Source organism: Chenopodium quinoa, unplaced genomic scaffold, assembly GCF_001683475.1.
Source record: "Chenopodium quinoa cultivar QQ74 unplaced genomic scaffold, ASM168347v1, whole genome shotgun sequence".
Classification (NCBI taxonomy): domain Eukaryota; kingdom Viridiplantae; phylum Streptophyta; class Magnoliopsida; order Caryophyllales; family Amaranthaceae; genus Chenopodium; species Chenopodium quinoa.
The window spans coordinates 2,756,692-2,774,420 of record NW_018742815.1 but is presented as its reverse complement, the minus strand read 5'-3'; the positions used below and the strand labels follow the sequence as shown (position 1 = coordinate 2,774,420).

Here is a 17,729-nt window from a genome sequence, read left to right as displayed (position 1 = left end):
TTTTAGGGGTAATTTAAGTCCTTAAGGGTCCAAATTGAGTTCTAAATCGGCAAAAAAATAACTTAATTAATTTTAGGATAAACCTTTTGGTTTGCTTGTCAAATACGATCATATAATCACTTTTGAAAATGCAGGATATTTAGACATGCGATATCATACTTAAATATTTTTAATAAATTGAAAATATTTTTACCAATTAAACTTATTTTTACTAATTCTCTATTATTTTAAATATACTATAAAGAATTTTTTAAAACAAATTTTATGATGGAAATATAACCGAGTTATTAGATTTTTATTAAAAGTTATAGTTGATTTTGTATATATGAAACATTAGTAGTTTATCAATGATAAAACTCTATACAACATTTTTATCTTAAAAAATTTGTCCAAAATTCAATTATTTAGCATCTTATTTATCGCCTACGTGACACGACACTTGGCGAAAAATTGAAATGTCAAGTTTTGAGCCCATGCAATGCCCAGAAGGATGATAAAATCTTAAGATAATATTTTTACTTGAATGTTAGATACGATCAAATAATTTGTTTTAATAATGTAGGATATTTATGTACTTTTTGTATCCAGGCATTGTCCAGGTTGATAAAATAAAATTTTAAGATAAAATTTTTGCTTGAATGTTAATTACAGTCAAATAATTCATTCTGGTTAACTGAAATGCCAAGTGTTGATGTCTTGTGACCTGGTTGCAAGACCGTTATATACTTCCTCCGTTTTTATTTTATTGCACCATTAGGACGTTTACACTATTCACTTAATCTTCTTTGACCATCATTTGTGATTTACTCATTCGGAAAAATATAGTCAGGATCTAATTAGATTCGTCTCAAAATATTCTTTTCGTTCAAATATCAAATTTTTATAATTTTTACAAAAGTATAATTGAAGATATTAATAGCTAAAAAAATGCATTGGCAATCGTGAAATCCCTCATGGTGCAATAAAAAAAGAAATAAAGAAGTAATAGTGTTATGATAATAGTGTACTTTTTGTAGTTTTGTTTGTAAATAGATATCTATGCTATTATTAATTTGAAATTATACTTATTGAGCTTAAATTATTTTCAAATTAAAAGTATTTTCTCCAAATTAAAATTATTTTTATTAATTTATTTTTTTTATTAAAACTATAATGTTTTCTTAAATAAGTTAAATAAAAATGCATTTTGTATGCAATTAGTCACACCATCTGGCTTGACAAAGTAATTCATATAAAACTGACTGAGTAACCCTTGTAATACTAACTGCGGATTATTACCTGCATTACTTTGTCCACACCATCTGGCCGGACAAAGTAATGCCTATAAAACCGACTGAGTAACCCTTGTAATACTAACTGGGGATTATTACCTGCATTACTTTGTCCACACCATCTGGCCGGACAAAGTAATGCCTATAAAACGGACAAAGTAATGCCTATAAAACTTACTGAGTAACCTTGTAATACTAACAAGAAGATGTTCGGTGTAATAATATATTTCTCCCTCCATTTTCTTTTATTTGTATCACTTAATCGGCACATTTACCGAGATGCAACTTTGACCATTAATATCTTTAATTGTTAGTTAGTAAAAAATTTAACAAAATTATATTATTGAACTAGACATTATGACGAATCTAATGATATATTTTTTTTGGTGTTACACCCTTTGGGCTAATTTGGATTCGGGGATCAGTTCTGGGTGGTTAGGTTCCAGTCCTCTCCCGATTGTTGTTGCGGGGGATCGAACACGAGTCCTCCCTACCAAGTGTAGTCTCAATCACCAATACACCAACAACCAATTGGTCGAATCTAATGATATATAATATAATAACATTTATTTATTTAATAGAGATGAAAAAATCAAGTCAGCCTTGGAATGTGAATAGTGCAAAAATCAAAGGGATGCATTTTAAAAAGGCAAAAGCTAACAGGCGTTAGATAAGAGAATTAAAAGTGGAAATATTAGAGTAAAACTAACATTAATTACACCGAACAACGCGTGATTTTGTCATGCATTCCTAACTTAATACTCTTTCAACCAATAAAATTTTTCCTTAACTGGAGGGAGTATTTTATAAAATACCAATTCAAAACGCTACTACATTTTAATTTGATTCGTTTGAAATGGCCAGTCCATTCTTCTCAAATTAAATTGACGTCAAATCTAAAAAACAATGAGTTATATTCTATTTTTGATAGGGATAATATTCATGATTTCATGTTTAAAAAAAAAAAAATAATATTTGTTATTAGAGCATCAACACTCGTGGTACAATTTTATACCACGGTGTAAAAACTCATAAAAAACAGACAATTTTTACTACATTGGTGGTATAAAACTATATCATTTGATGGTATATATCATCCCATGGTAAATACTACCTACGTTAACTATTATTTGCAACAGAGGGGTATTATTTGTGAGATATAAAATAATCTTTTGTTGCAAATAATAGTTAACGGAGGTACTAATTGCTTTGGTCCCCTGAAACATGAACCAACCAAGTCACGCCATGTGGGCTACTTATCATGTAATTTTTTTTTTCAATTGCATTTTATGAAAAATTATAAAGTAAAAAATTATGAAAAAATACCACTGTTCATAATTTTTCAAGACCTACACATAGACACCCATATTGATATAGTTTTATATATTTTTTCGAATTCACTTTTTACTACATAAATTGTTTATTTTATTTTATTTTATTTTATTTAATTAACTTTACAAACATTAATTAGTTATTTCCAATAATAAAATGAAATATAATTATAATTAAATTAAGTGTATTATTAATACAAATAGGAGAGAAAAAATGTGGTGGTATATTGTATTGTGGTATAGATGATGTGGATGAGTGAGAAAGTGGTAGAGTAAGAGGGATGATATAAACTTTTATACCATGAATGATGATGGTCTTATATGCTCTATCGTAGTACTCTACTATTTTGTACGAAGTACATATCAATTGTCTAAACAAATACTTACAGTGATACACTGATACATACATTAGTTGACATAAACATAACAATATTGGAAAAAGAAGCTTAACAGAAAGATTATTTTTAAGCAGAAATTAAAATTTATACGTTTTTACTAATGAGAAATTGAACACGTATTTATTTACGTGCCAACAATATATTATCTAGATCGAAAACCAAACTTATAATTTACTATCACTCTAGGCATATAAGTATATAACTTACATAGCAAATATAATTTTTAAATCTGATTTGATAACTCTAAATACAAAAGTTTGATTTCTAGACTATTTCCTTGGAAGATATAGGCAACTAGCCAAGGCAAACATTTTACACTTACGGTTACTCTTTAGAAACTTGATCGAAGAACAGTGAAAATGCCACTTGAACTAAACCATTGAACAACAAACACGCTGCTTGAAATCGCGTTTTTAATTACTATGACTCTATACATGGAGTATAACAAATTTACATGCAATTTCAAAAGTCATTACATAACATAGAAAAGTAGCGGAATTTTCTGATAAAGTTAGTTTGCATGGAATTTAGAGTCAAAATTGATATGCTACGAAGTATTAGCTAAAATAAATGTTACCAAATCATGTCAAAAATATATACTCCTTGTAATAAACTTTAATGAATAAACTATAATTTCAAAATTTGAGCAAACATTTACACATAGGAAAATTGCTTGAAAATTCAAGTAAACTTACTCGAAAATTGATTACCTCTCTTACAATTTGGATTACCATCTAATATGTTGAACCTTCAGCTTCAAGCCATAATCACCATAAATCCATAATCATAATCAAGGTTTAATACTTCCATTACCAAGTTTCATCCCAAACCCGAGTTTAATGTTTTCCAGCTAAACATGGCACGAAGATACAACGCCAAGGATTCAAATGGTTCATCACCAAAGAGGGGTGGTGTACTCTGGGGGATCATCTGTTGCTTCTGCGGCGAACAAGACTAACACAACATATACATCATCCATGCTTATGCATACTATATGCTAATATGCAATGTGAAGCTCCTAATTATTCTTGAATGTTTGGTTTATCTCTAGGAATATACTTGTGGTTCATATTACTAATGTATGTATCAAATGTCTAATTATGATGGGTCCAATTTTTATCCTATTGTCCCTGTTTCAACAGAGCATATGGGATAATATTGGATCCAATCACATTCTTCTATACTTATTTTTATTTGTTCATGTTTTTGAATTCATAGTACATTTTGTCTCTATTGTCTTTTTTATTTGATTATATAAATAAATGACAGTTGTTTGAAATGATTGGTATATTTGAATGAAAGTTGTTTTTTATAATCTGTTTTTTAGTTTGATTATTTATGTTTGTCCATTTAATTATTTTTTTACAACCACTATAACGGTTTAAATTATGCTAAAATCACTTTTAATTCCTTATTCTGCATGTATCATTTATTTATGATCAGATTCTGTGGGCTTGAAGCAGCAAGTCTGCTGAAGATTTTGGTGTAGCATGTGAATTTATTTTTCATCCTCGTACTAATTTCAGGACTGTATTTATTTTTGTTTGGATCGCGATCATTCTATAATAGTGAACAATAGATTATACTTCGTATGTCTATATTTGTAGCTATTGCATACTTGGTATATCAACTACCCCATAATTTTTCTTCTTCACAAGACTTCCTTTTCAACTTTTTCTTTTTTGAAAGACTCCTTTTCAACTTTTAAATACAGTGATATATACTAAATATGTAAATAAACTCCAAAAACTGAGTTGACAACCTATCAAACTTGGTGTAAAACAGTAAAAGTAATATCCACATTATTCCCAATTAATCCAATCAGAAGTCTAGCAATATCATCTGAGAAAACCAGTACTAAGATACATACATGGACCTTTAATGAACATCTGTGCACTCGAACATTGTCTGACAGTGAAAATTTAAGCATTAGATAAATAGATAGTCCCCTAGCTTCTTATGTAGAACATAACTCAGCAATAAAAACCCGAAACTTCCTGATTCGGGTTTCCCAAGACACATAACCTTGCTGCAGTTGTTAAGAAGGTAGTTTGATGAGAGACCAAAGACAAGCGCTTTTGAGCAATTGGCTAGTTTGCACTGCTGAACTGACTGCTTGTTACAAAGCATCATTCCTGTTCTTACAGATTTGATGTTCTCAATTTAAATGAATCCAAGAAGTCTTAACAAGTTAACCAATCTATCAGTAATATTGTCTGATGGGAAAATCACTTCATTGGCATAGATCATATCTAATTACTTATGATCAGTTATTCAGATAGGGTGTCATACCATACAAAAGAAATTCATAATATACAAATAATTCAATATTTACTCACACTTAGGCCCCAACCTATGCCTCGTTTCAATGTCTATGGTAATACTTGTCCTATCACGGGTATCAGCTTATGCATCATCTCAATGTCTATGGTAATACTTGTCCTACAACAAGTATCTCTATTTCTTAATCATCCATACTTATCATACCTCTCAAATGGTAGTGGAGGATGAAAAATATGAAAAAAACACATGGTTGAGGATGAAATTGCATTAGCTTACAATATATAAGTACTCCTTATATCCCCAATTGTTTGGCCATAGAAATATTTCACTTTATTAGATTTTGGTTGAGTGGAATTGATGAAGAGAAAAGTGGTGGGACCTAAAGTATTGTTGTGATACTAAGTGTTGGTCCCAAGTCACATTAATAGCATGGATCAATCTTTAAGAGACGGCTTAAAAAGAAATTTGGGGCAAACAAAAAGGGACAAAGGGAATATCAAACATCAGTAGAAAATCAGGGTCTATGCCTCCTGGCAAAGAGTACAGATTGCAGGCCAAAGAGAAACCTTGTACATGTCTTAAAATTCAGCGACTCTTAACAGATTTCTTGGCATCCAGTCCTTTCTTTTCTTTTAGGGTCTTCTCTACCAAGGTGCTGTTTCCCTTAATCAGAAAACAGCTTCATCTCTTACACGCAAAACTATCCAGTTCACATACCTTCCTGAGAACTTACTTTGTATTGCATTATGACTAATATGCAGGAAGATACATGTTTCTTTGGAATCAAACTTGAACAACAGAAAACCATTACTTGGAAAATAGCAGTAAAAAATTAACAGATTTACCATTTGATTACAGAAAAAGGTGTCACAATCTCTTCTTACAACAGCTTTTAGCTAGATGTCGGAAAAAAAACCTATCATCTAAATGTTTCAATACATGGAAATGGTGTGATACAAATTACAAAAAAATGACAGTTAGATCACCTACATTAATCTCACACTAAAGCCACTAGATCCATCTCATTTCATCCAATGGCCAAAGTATTAGAGAGTCTTCTACAAGCTACCAGTCAAAAATATACAACCCTTGAAGCAAAGCCATGACAGATCTTAAAATCAGCTAACTTGCAGTCTTATCTCACAATAGCGAAGACAGCTCGCCAAAAGTGTGCAAGCACAGGAAATGGCCACTTTTGCATTTAAGCCCCTAAATTACAACATGAATACAAAAAAAAAAAAAAAAGAAAAATTATCCTCATGCCTTTGACATCTTTCATAGTTTAACTCAATCCCTCTTGCACAGTAGATTCTTCATCATTAAGTGTTCTAGCAGCTGATAAAAGCATATCCATTCCTCCAGATCCACCCGCTGGATCCTCAAATTTCAGTTTGGATTTCTTAGAGGAATCGTCAGTAACCCTTTTCCCTTCATCTTTCAATTGTTTCCGTTCTAGATCCTCATACAACTTTTTGACTTTGCGTACTGCCTTTATCCCTACATCACATTTTGGGCAAAACCACTTGCCCCTGGGAATTGATGTACGCGGAGGATCCATACAATAGATATGGTAGCCATGATCACATCCATCACACATCACAATATTATCATCATCCTTGTCAACAAGACAAACCCTACATAGACAAGAAGGGCAATACCAACGAGGACCATACGTTTTTAACTCTTTGTTTGTCAAGCACCTTGTATGATAGTACTTGTATTCGCAACCACTATGTTCACACACACGGAACTCTTCACCATTATTTAGTATGCTTCCACATATTTTACAAGGCAATCGTTTGTTTCCTTTGAACACTTGAGGTCCAGTTCCTATGATATCATCTGAACTTTCTTTAACATCATCCAGTGCTTCTTCAGACAATGGAATGGCATCAAGTCCACTGATACCAGAATTAGCAATTAATCTCTCACAAACAACACAATCTTCATGAGGAGATGCCATACCACTAGCAGTGCAATTGGCACAATACCAACTTTTGTGTGGAATTTCCTTCACAGCAGGCTTGATACAGGAAACATGGAACATTGCTTCACATGAATCACACACAAGGCAATCTCTTCCATCTGACCTCTCTCCACACTGTCTACATGTACAAAACACAGAAGCATCTAACTCCTCCTGCTTGATTTGCACATCATAATCCCGGCCATTTAACTGTTCACATTAAGTAGTGCTTAGGTGTATGCAAAAGACTAAAGGATTGACCAATAAACACTATTTTTTTGAAGCAATGTCTAATAAAGCCTCTCAAAATTACTTTTCGTTGACAATGGCTAAACAATCTACCAATCACAAAAACTTGAAGCTCATTTGAAATGTAAGAGTCAGTTTGTCACCACGATTAGAAGACATTTGAAATGTAACATACTTCCACTAAACATGTGAATAATTTGTCTTATGATGTTAATTTGACCTTTTTTTTTAAGTACAGGTGGTTTTCCTTCACATTAATTTAGATAAATGTACTCTCATCTTCAAAGATTTTGTCAGTATATAACATAAGTTATTCTATACATTGAATCATTAACAAACACGTTTTCAAGTTGATTAGACAGCACAGATGCAGTTTAGAAGGAGCCAAGGAGGTTACAATATTGGTGGAGGTGGCAATAAAATGATTATGTTTTTCGCCTTAAGATAACCATTGAGTTGGTAGCATTGCTAAAAAAAAAGGTGGTTATTTCCATAACTCAGCATTATTTGATAGTTCCCCACAAAATTTCCTGTTTAGTTTTATGCCCATTTAGACAACATTTATTTAAAACAAAGATCAAATGAACCCCAAACTTTAACTCTTTCAGCTAAACAAGTGCCTTTGTAGGACTACCTCAGTCTAACAGGTTCATCTCTAAATAACATTGATCATTAATACTCAAGAAATGCCAAAATGGTTAAAAACTAGATCCACTCAACAGATATAGCAGTCAACGTTTAAGCTCTAACAGATACACCAACAAGTGCAGAAGTTGAATAAATTATTTACCTCTTGTCCTTTGTAACTTGAGTTATCAAGTACAGCAGCTCCTCCCTGTCAAAATATTATTATTTGAATAAGGATGCATGATTGATGCAATAAATATCAAACAGTGGACTGTGAAGAGTAGCAAAGATTTATGCCAGGTATAGAAATAATCCCAAATTAAGACATAAGCTCTCACCAGGTCACGACAGCAGGCTCTTGACAGCTCTGACATATTATTTGAAAGGGAAACCATTTCATTGCCAATTGTCCGAAGCTTTCTCCATATCTGCGGACAAGTGAGAGATGGAATAGTGACATTTTTGCATATAATCAAAACAAATTTAACAATTAAGCCAGACTTATGTCATCCTCAAATCCTCGATACTTAACTTGCCATTTTCTTTGACCAATGCAAATAAGATAGCAAAAACACACTGAAAACTCATATTTCGCAAATTATTATAAGTAGTGGTTTCGTACATACACATGAAACATTTAATTGAATAGCAAAGCAACATATTTAAAGGTCAAAGAGTCTTAAATCATGGTCAGACCTCAAGCAGAAATCTAAACAATTCCTTTTGCTATCTGGTATACAGATTAAGCAATCCTATTCTGTTCTCTAAATTTTCTTTAGAGTTGGTTGGCAGACAATGGTAAAAAAAAAAAAAATTAAATAAAAACAACAGAGAAGGAATCAAGTGGCCTTTCAGTATTCAGTACTGAACATTTTATGGAATTTGATAGGATAGAAAGTGATTGGAAAAGATGGTGTAATTTGTTCCACTTTACACTCCTCCCATAAATGAAATAATTGGGGTTGAAAGATAAATTAAAAAGCTGTCTACTTTATTTTGCTCATTTTTACTTTCTATCTATCCCACTGGTAATATCTCCCTTCAAAATTAAACTGCAACCCTCCCCTTTTAGCTATCTCCCACTGCAGCCTTTATTTTATTTTTTTTAACTTTGCTTTTCTCTACATGAAAATATTAAGCCATAAAAACTGCAAAACCATTCTGCTTATGCATAAAAAAGACGAAAGAATTGTCAGAAAATATCAACTAGCTGTATGCATTTAACAATTATTTAAGAAACTTGTAAAAAAAAACCTTGTTTCTCCAATATTGGAAAACAGCAAAACAAAGGTGTGTGTTCATTTGAATTAATGTTTTCTTTATATAGATGATTTGAAAATAGGGTATCATATGAAATGAGTGGCAGGGAATAAAGAGTTAGTTTCAGTCATTAGTTTTCAAAGGAAAAAGTTACCAACACATAGCTTTCTTTATGATGACTAATCACGTAATTTGTGAACTTCGATAGACATTCAGGTGTATAAAGAACACGTCGTTTCATAGTGTAGATATAAATAACGAGGGTGGGCTTGTTTCTCTAGACTAATGAGTTCATCACTGTTAAAATTAAATTCAAGGCTTGCTTTCTACAATGAAACCAAAGCAAAAACCACTGTCACAGAATCTAGAAGAAAACTGGCAGAATAAAGTACCTGCTGGATATCTGACGAGAACAGCATAGGTGTTTGTTCATATGCACCTTCTTTTATCCTTGAATTAATAAGACTAAAGTCCAAAACTTTTTCAATTTTCAGCCCATGAAGATTTTCAGTAAGCATCTTGCACAGTGAAGCAAACTTTCCTGACATCACAAGTCTGAGGAAAGCACGTTCACACTGCCTAGTCACATTTACTTGATCGCTATCACTTGAAACTCCATTAGATATCACAGATGAAAATCCTTTAGCTTCAGTTGAAGCTCCATTAGATTGCCCAGCTCTCGGTAAATGGGCATGGCTATCACGATGGTCAACTGTTTCCTGCATAAAGAAAAAAAGGAGAACTTGAGGTGATAAAATAGTAACATGTAACAATAAACTATATAAGCAATGCCAACTACCCAGAGTGGTAAACCACAACCTACTATTTACCCTATGATTATCATCAGACACCTTCCTAGAGAACGTTGAAGGAGCTTAAATGTATACAGGCATGAGCTAAAAGTGAATAAAAAGACAAAGCTAGAAATGCAAACAAGCAACCTGAGGAAAGAAAATGGAGTTTGGCAACATACCTTGGCAATGTTTGCATGACTACTTCCAGGATTACTAAGAAGTGCCTCTCTGATGCAGTTTGATATTCCACCACCTCCACCCTCAGTGGGACAGAGTGATTGACAGATATTTTCCAAAGCATTTCTCCAATGTTGATAAGAACAACCATCTGAACCATTCAGAATAGATTGACAGTTTATCTTGGGGTCACACACTTGAGCACAAGATTTTTTTTGTAAATCTATGTCCACTAATTCTTTTACCATCTGCAGAGAACAAGATTAAAATAAATAAATAAATACATAGTAGTAAGAAGCATATTGACTTAGTTATACCAGCAATAGATTCAACTATGTCCACTAATTCGTTTACCATCAGCACACCAGGTAAGGAAAATACATAGTAGTAAGAGACATGGACTAAGTTTTAAAAGCAATAAATTCATTAATGTCAATAAATGACCAAATGAAAAGGCTGAGCTCAATTCACAATAGCTATACATGTGATGATGGGAAATGTAAAATTGCTGAAAATAACCACTACTAGAAGTACAAGTCAATCCTTGAATGGGCCCATCAACAGAAAAAACATAGCACAGAAACGCGAAGGAGTATCAATGACCAGACTCTGGCTAAAAACATTTGCCCCTTTTAAAATGTTACTTCTAAATACATTGCTTCCCCACACAAAAATATATGTACACTTTGACGAGACTTCTTGTAGATTTCTTTTCGGTAGCTTCTCATGCCATGTTGTCATATAACCTCATGCTCTCATGCCTCAACGATTACCAATAATAAAACAAAAAACAAGAGGAAAATGTTTGCATGAATTAGATTACTACTCCTGCAGTCACAATTTAAAATCAGGATTGGACTTCCTACATTCCAATCTTTGTACAAAGGAGTAGGCACAACTTAGAGATACAAATTACAAAGTGGGCAATATGTTGCCATTTCTCCATTCTCATGCGGGCGGGGGGAATTACTCATTAATAACTAGATAAACTTATCCTTTCCATTCTTGGGGACAACCGCATCCTTACATCTCTACTTGTCACCTACCCTTCTCTTATTAATTCTCTCAAGGAAAAATATTATTTATCCCTGCATATTTTGTTCTATCTTCCAGGTCCTCTCCTATCAATGTCTTTGGTGCTTCCACACCAAATCATTTTTAATCTTCTCATGGGTCATATCTTTTGAACTTCATGATTCATTATTATCTGTTTCTTTAGATTCATCCCTTATTTTATTTTAAATGTATATGTGCCATGTTTTTTCCTTACTCTAATAGCTCACTTACCTCATCTCTCTCATCTATTTCTACAACAGGTAAAAAAAAATCTTATAGCAGCTTTAGTTTTCCAATTTTCTTTCAATACTTATCTCAAAAAAGTATTATTACCACCCCTGTTGTTCTAGACTTCTTGCATCACTACCTTTCCCCTCCCTTGCTTCTTTGAGGGTTAAACCACTTCTTTTTTTTGTCCATCGTCATTAACTTTCTTCTCCCCTCCATTTCAATCTTATGTCCACTAAACTAACACTTTCTCATTCTACATATTGTCACTTTTTGCAATGAGGGTTTAACAAGTAAGAAAAAACAATTATCACTTGTCAAAACGCCATCCGACACAGTCAACTCTTATCCCATATACTTTAAAGATTGTGATCAGACAATGTACTACGTCCATTCTTATGAAGAAACTCAACAGTAAAACAAACCAAGATTTACCAGTGATTAGATCAATTTATAAGATATCCTCAATGAAGGAATCAAAATTTCAGATCCCAGTGTCAAAATCTCCTACTCCCTCTATCCCTTATTTTTTGCAGGATTGCACCATTTGACCCAACATCTCTCACAAAAAGTGGGTCCATGGTGCAAATAAAGAGTGGGGGGGGGGGGCACAGAGGGAGTATAAATCAAGAAAAACAATTGCTATAGCCAAAATGCAATTAAAAGTATATTCTTCATAAACAACCGGAAATTCTAACATATTAAAATTTTATCCCAGATGCCAAATCACATTCCATCTTCCAGCTAAAGAAGCTGCCGGAGGTCAACTTCAGGCCTCCACACTGACAGTAATTAAAGGTCCTTCCAAGCATAACACTTCAAATAAAGAAATTATTAAGTCCTTATAGAACATGTATGAAAGTTAGAAGTCTTTAATCTGCTGGTTTGGCCGTTTAGTAGCCAAACTACTGACAAACACATTAGATAGGAGCTAAAACCAATCAACCATATCCTCTAGAGAAGATTTTTAAGCTTTTCTACACTTAAGGTGTGCCTCCCTGCCTCGCCTAAGAAAGGTGTGTCCTCTGCCTTACATCTCATTCCTTTTAAAACTAAGACTAGGATAAAGAAAATTAGTATTCTGAACTAAAGAATGCTTCTATCCTAACATTACATCTGAAAAACTATGCAAGAGACACAAATTTGACAGAGCAGATTCTAGGAGCTAAGCTGCTCAATTGCAGCAGATAAGCTGGTGTCCTTGGCATCATGCTAATTCTTGTCCAGGGATCAGGGTCCTCAAAAGTTTTGGCACAACAAAGTTTTCTCAGCCTGACACTCTTTGCTATTATCAATGCTAGAACAGGACCCTGTTGAATTCCCATTATTGCTCAAGTAGTCAAGTACATGCCAACCTTTTTTTTTCTGCTCTATAAACAATAAGCGTTGGATAACAACAATTTTATGGATGGCTTCAAGTACTAAGAAAGTTTTTCTATGACATGCTTTCCACAGGGTTTAAACAACATAATTTTAAGTGGCATTGGCACAAGTCAATAACTTGACTTGTAAACATAATATCACACATAAGTACATAACCTCCAAACCCTATTCTCAAAGGAAAATTTATAACAACAAAAGCGCATACAGCCGATGACAGGTCTATATAAAGCTCCACTCGCATACCTAGTACAAATTGGTGTTTTCATCCCACTCAATTACAAGACCAACTTCCATCCAAGCTCTACGATTCAAAAAACATTACAAATCCGGCATACATGTCAACCCAGCTTGATTTGCACGAAATCCCGATTAAAGAAAAACCTTTTTAGAGAAGTAAAACCAAGACATTTTAATGACACCTAAATGGTTTAGCATTCACTGGACACAATTTCAAAGTCAATGAACTCATTCTAATTAGCTGAAGAATAACACATTACTCAATTCGGCAAATTTAACCACATCATTCAAACAGCGCAAATCAATCAAATCTCATCGAAACACGAAAACAGCTTAATGCCAATACAAGAACATAAATCAATGGGTAAGAAAAAAAAAAGAACCTTATCATCCAATTGAGCAGAAGTAGCACAAGGGATCTTCTCCAAATCAACAACCTTGCAATTCGAATTCGACGCCCCACATTTTCGACGCTTGTAAGTCCGAAGCGAACTCCCTTCTCCACTACCACCACTACTACTTGAACAACCATGCAAAAAACCATTCACCTTATTACTACCATTACTATTACCATGAACACTACCATTCCCATTACCATTCGTTTCAATCACCATATCTTCAAAACCGCCACAAATTTAGGGTTTACAACAACCCCAAATTCAATTCAATCCCACCAACTTCAAAAACACTCCACAACCAAACAAAAATCAAAAACCTCCCCAAAACTCACCAAGATCTTGCGACATAACCCCTTGAACAATCTCTAAACCCACTTAATTCAAACATTGAAAAATCAATCGATTCACAGAACAATCCCAGAAAGAAGCAATTCGGAATTGCAGAGTAGAAGAAGTGAAGTAGAAACCCTAGAAAGTGGAAATCGGCGACGGAACCCTAGAAAGAGGCGGTAGAGAAGGTGGTGGTGCCGCTGAATTGAGGAGAGAGAAATAAGAGAGAGAGAGAGGGTGGTTTGGCTTATCTTTTGGTATTTGAATTTTAAAATGTGTTGTGAAAAATTATAGAGCGCTTCAAATTCTTTGGTGCTAATACTATTTTTGGAGGGATTTGGGGTGTTTAATTTTGTGTGATTTTATTAATTGATTTGGGAAAGGTGGCTACTGGCTAGTGACGAAAGTGAAGAGAAGGGAGTCAAGATTATGGTATATGTACTTTTCCGCTTGGCTAGGCCCTAGGGCTATTTATGAATTGATTGAATCCTAAGGAGAAAGTAAATTATTACAGTACATCAAAATAATTCTACATTTATTTATGGTAATACGTTTACTCGTGAGTTTAACTTGTCGTAATAGCTTTGTTGTACTTTATTTGTGGTTTAGTGACTTTATTATTTAACGGCTTTTGTTATGAGAGATAGGATAAGGATAAAAAGATAATGAGTGTGAAGCTAATACTCCTGCTCCTTATACCATATTTGCTAATTTGTTCACTTTTTAGATTAGTGATTTATTACTTTAGATGTCGAATTGATTTTGTAAAAATCATTTGTGGATTCAATCCAACTTGTTTAAAGTTCTAAATACTTATCAGGTGATAGAAGTTAAAAATTAAGAGTATCTTTTACATGTATGGGACAACCACCAACATATCCAAAACATGTTGGGTGCTCTGCTTTAGTGTGATTGACGAAGGCTAGGTTTGGAAATATCCAAAACAGCTAAAAAAAAGAGACGCTGTAAAAATTAACTAGGATACCATGCTACATACAACACAGTCGATTTAGAACAGTATTCATGTGCCCTAACTAAGTTCGGCAAGTTTTAGTTGTCACAAATTGTTGTGAGCCTTATAACCTTTGCTTGCATGCAAAAATCACCGATTATCGAAGTGGCTAATTGGCAATTGACCATAATATGTATATGCGACTATCATGTTTCTTAATCACTCCCGTACATAGGAATATATGATTGTCAATAGGGACATTGTCTCACGCTTATTTGCCCTACACATTCAAATAACAATTATCAAAACAGCAAAACTTACTTATAATCATCTCAAAACTTAGCATTTCCATAACAACCAATTCGCCAGACACGACACATTCATTGCAAACATATTTTAAGTACCTAATCCGCAAATCATAATATCAAACGCACCACTCCGACACTCTTCAACTCGCTCCCACGGGGTTTTTCTCCAAAATACCCTTATTCAATCATACTCGGGAGCCCTCCACACGGACAGATAGGATCATAGGATAGTAGGACACTTTGAAGAGAGAAACACACAGACTGTAGTAGTATGGAGGACGACAGAATGAACAGGGCACCAGGATCAAGGAAGCAGCTTTCATTGCGATGCCTGTCGTGCAGAGAAGAATACTGCTCAACAGACGCAGGAACCTGCAAAGAGTGCTACGAAGAAGCCAGCGAAACGGAAGAAGAGCTCAAGAGTGAGATTGAAGATCTCAAGGCTAAAGTTGCTTTCCTTCGCTTAGGCTCTTCTCCTCTCGACTCCCACAAACGATCTTCCTCCGTTGGCTTCTCTGACGTTGTTTTGGTCGCCTCTGATGAATTTCACTCAAACCCAGTTTCTCTTCTTGCTCATAAAGCTGTTTTGGTTAGTACCCATTTGCTTGTTTTTGGGAATTTTGTTGTTTTTGGTGATTTGCTCAATTGCCTACCAACTGTTTGATGTTTTGCCTCAATGAGTTTGGAATTCACTTTTGTTCATTTTGTAATTTGTTTGTGTTTGATTGTTAATATTAGATTGAAGCTGTTAGTTTAGGCAATTTTAGCTTTTTAAGTGTTCAATTATGGCTTTGTAAAGATCTTGTTTTAATGGGGTTTTGGGAGGTTTGAGATTTTGGCAATTTAAGGGTTTATAAGTTCTAATACTGTCACTGTTATTGTTGCTGTACTGTTATTTTTAGGGTTTCTAATGTTATTAATCTCAATTACATCTGAACTTTTGAGTCAATTTTGTGAAAGTTGTGGTGGTAGTATATAAAGCATTACTTTGCTTAAATTTGAGAAGAATTCATTGATAAGTTAAAGTTCACGGCTGATAAGCTCAAATAAGTCAGTTCAAGGATAATAAGGGCTCCGTAAGTTCAATTCATATCGACAATGAGCACAGTTTAAGGCCAATAAGTTCAGTTAAGTTTACTAATAAGTTTATACAAGTGAAAATGTGAAATTTGATTGAAGAGAACTCACCCTAAGTTATTATGGGTTTCAGGGATTACACACTACATTGCCTGTTCAGATGTTTTTTGTTTGATTTTCCTCCCTTCGATTTCTGCCTTGCTGGTAAACCTTGTTTACCAACTAAAATTTTATCACCCTCTGAGCCCTGGGTTACCATTGGTACCGTTTGTCAATCTGCTGAAGTTACTGTAACATGAAGTCGGGATTATTGATGTCAATGGCTGGCCAAAACAATAATTGTTACTTTAGCAGTGTTTTGGATTTTGCGAATACATATCATTTTGTCAATCAAGGAATGAAAGTTGATATCGATACTTCCAACTGATCTGACCTCTCTTTTTGTTTTTCTCATTAATGGTTATCCAGGCAAGTCGATCCCCAGTGTTCAAAGCTATGCTTGAGATTGAAATGGAGGAGAGTCGTAGTGGCACCATCAGCATCAGTGATGTGTCCTATGATGCCCTGCGAGCTTTTGTCAACTATTTGTACACTGCTGAAGCATGTCTTGATGAGCAATTAGCATGTGATCTCTTAGTTCTAGCTGAGAAATATGAAGTAAAACATTTGAAGATGTACTGCGAGAAGTTCTTAGTGTCCAAACTGAATGGGGACAATTCAGTTGCAAGCTACAGTTTTGCTCATCAGCATAATGCTAATCACTTGCTTCAGTCTGCTTTGTCCATGATCATTGAGGACATGGACAACTTGACCAAATCAGAAGAATACACTCATCTTGTTGAGAAGGATCCAAGGCTTGTGGTGGAAATATACGAGGCTTACCTATCGAAACAAACTAACACTGCTGCTAGAAGCGATTGATCATGTTTTAGTTGATAATGACTTGTTGGCGATGTGGATATGGATTAATTGTCTATGTAATTTGTGTAGGAAAGTTTGGATTATGACTAGGTAGTGCACATAAGGCTATTAAGCAGTAGGATTTGTATCCTGCTTTCCATTGTTTACAAATTCAATTTGTGAGTAACATTGGCAAATTTCTGAGATCATGTATGAATCTCCTGATAGAAGCTCACATTTTGTTATCTTTTTAAAGAAATCACAATTTGCATTCACTTTTTAATAATATACATTTCCACCTTACACATGATTTTTTTTTTTCATCATTATGGGTAATACGAGGAGTTTCAATTTATTTTGCTAAAATAAAGAAAATGACTTGTTATTTTGGAACAACCTAAAATAGAAATGCAACCGCAATCTCGGGAGTAAATTTGACAACTCCTGTCTATTTGGTTAGTTATTAGTTTATTACTGTGAAAAAGAGCATAAAAGTAAGCATCA

General features: G+C 33.9%; 2 protein-coding genes across 2 annotated transcripts; one reads left to right on the top strand and one right to left on the bottom strand.

The window, feature by feature from the left end:
• Positions 1 to 6,094: 6,094 nt before the first annotated feature.
• On the bottom strand, positions 6,095 to 14,394 carry LOC110725748 (PHD finger protein EHD3-like). The gene is made up of 6 exons (XM_021905216.1): positions 13,644 to 14,394; positions 10,359 to 10,604; positions 9,778 to 10,104; positions 8,464 to 8,553; positions 8,289 to 8,333; positions 6,095 to 7,459 (listed from the first exon to the last, which is right to left on the bottom strand). Exons 1-6 carry the CDS (start codon positions 13,872 to 13,874, stop codon positions 6,566 to 6,568), a joined length of 1,833 nt encoding a protein of 610 aa, XP_021760908.1. The 5' UTR covers positions 13,875 to 14,394; the 3' UTR covers positions 6,095 to 6,565.
• A 967-nt stretch (positions 14,395 to 15,361) lies between these two features.
• LOC110725747 (BTB/POZ domain-containing protein At4g08455-like) lies at positions 15,362 to 17,532 on the top strand. The gene is made up of 2 exons (XM_021905215.1): positions 15,362 to 15,837; positions 16,794 to 17,532. Exons 1-2 carry the CDS (start codon positions 15,520 to 15,522, stop codon positions 17,244 to 17,246), a joined length of 771 nt encoding a protein of 256 aa, XP_021760907.1. The 5' UTR covers positions 15,362 to 15,519; the 3' UTR covers positions 17,247 to 17,532.
• The last annotated feature ends 197 nt before the right edge of the window (positions 17,533 to 17,729 follow it).

What these genes read in the sequence shown, in the direction of transcription:
- LOC110725748 (XM_021905216.1), bottom strand. Translation starts at nt 13,874, where the DNA reads ATGGTGATTGAAACGAATGGTAATGGGAATGGTAGTGTTCATGGTAAT. An exon ending in CTGCTCAATTGGATGATAAG is followed by an intron (nt 10,605 to 13,643) that starts GTTCTTTTTTTT and finishes TGTTCTCTGCAG; the next exon opens with ATGGTAAAAGAATTAGTGGA. An exon ending in TCTCGTCAGATATCCAGCAG is followed by an intron (nt 8,554 to 9,777) that starts GTACTTTATTCT and finishes ACTTGTCCGCAG; the next exon opens with ATATGGAGAAAGCTTCGGAC.
- LOC110725747 (XM_021905215.1), top strand. Translation starts at nt 15,520, where the DNA reads ATGGAGGACGACAGAATGAACAGGGCACCAGGATCAAGGAAGCAGCTT. An exon ending in TTGCTCATAAAGCTGTTTTG is followed by an intron (nt 15,838 to 16,793) that starts GTTAGTACCCAT and finishes ATGGTTATCCAG; the next exon opens with GCAAGTCGATCCCCAGTGTT.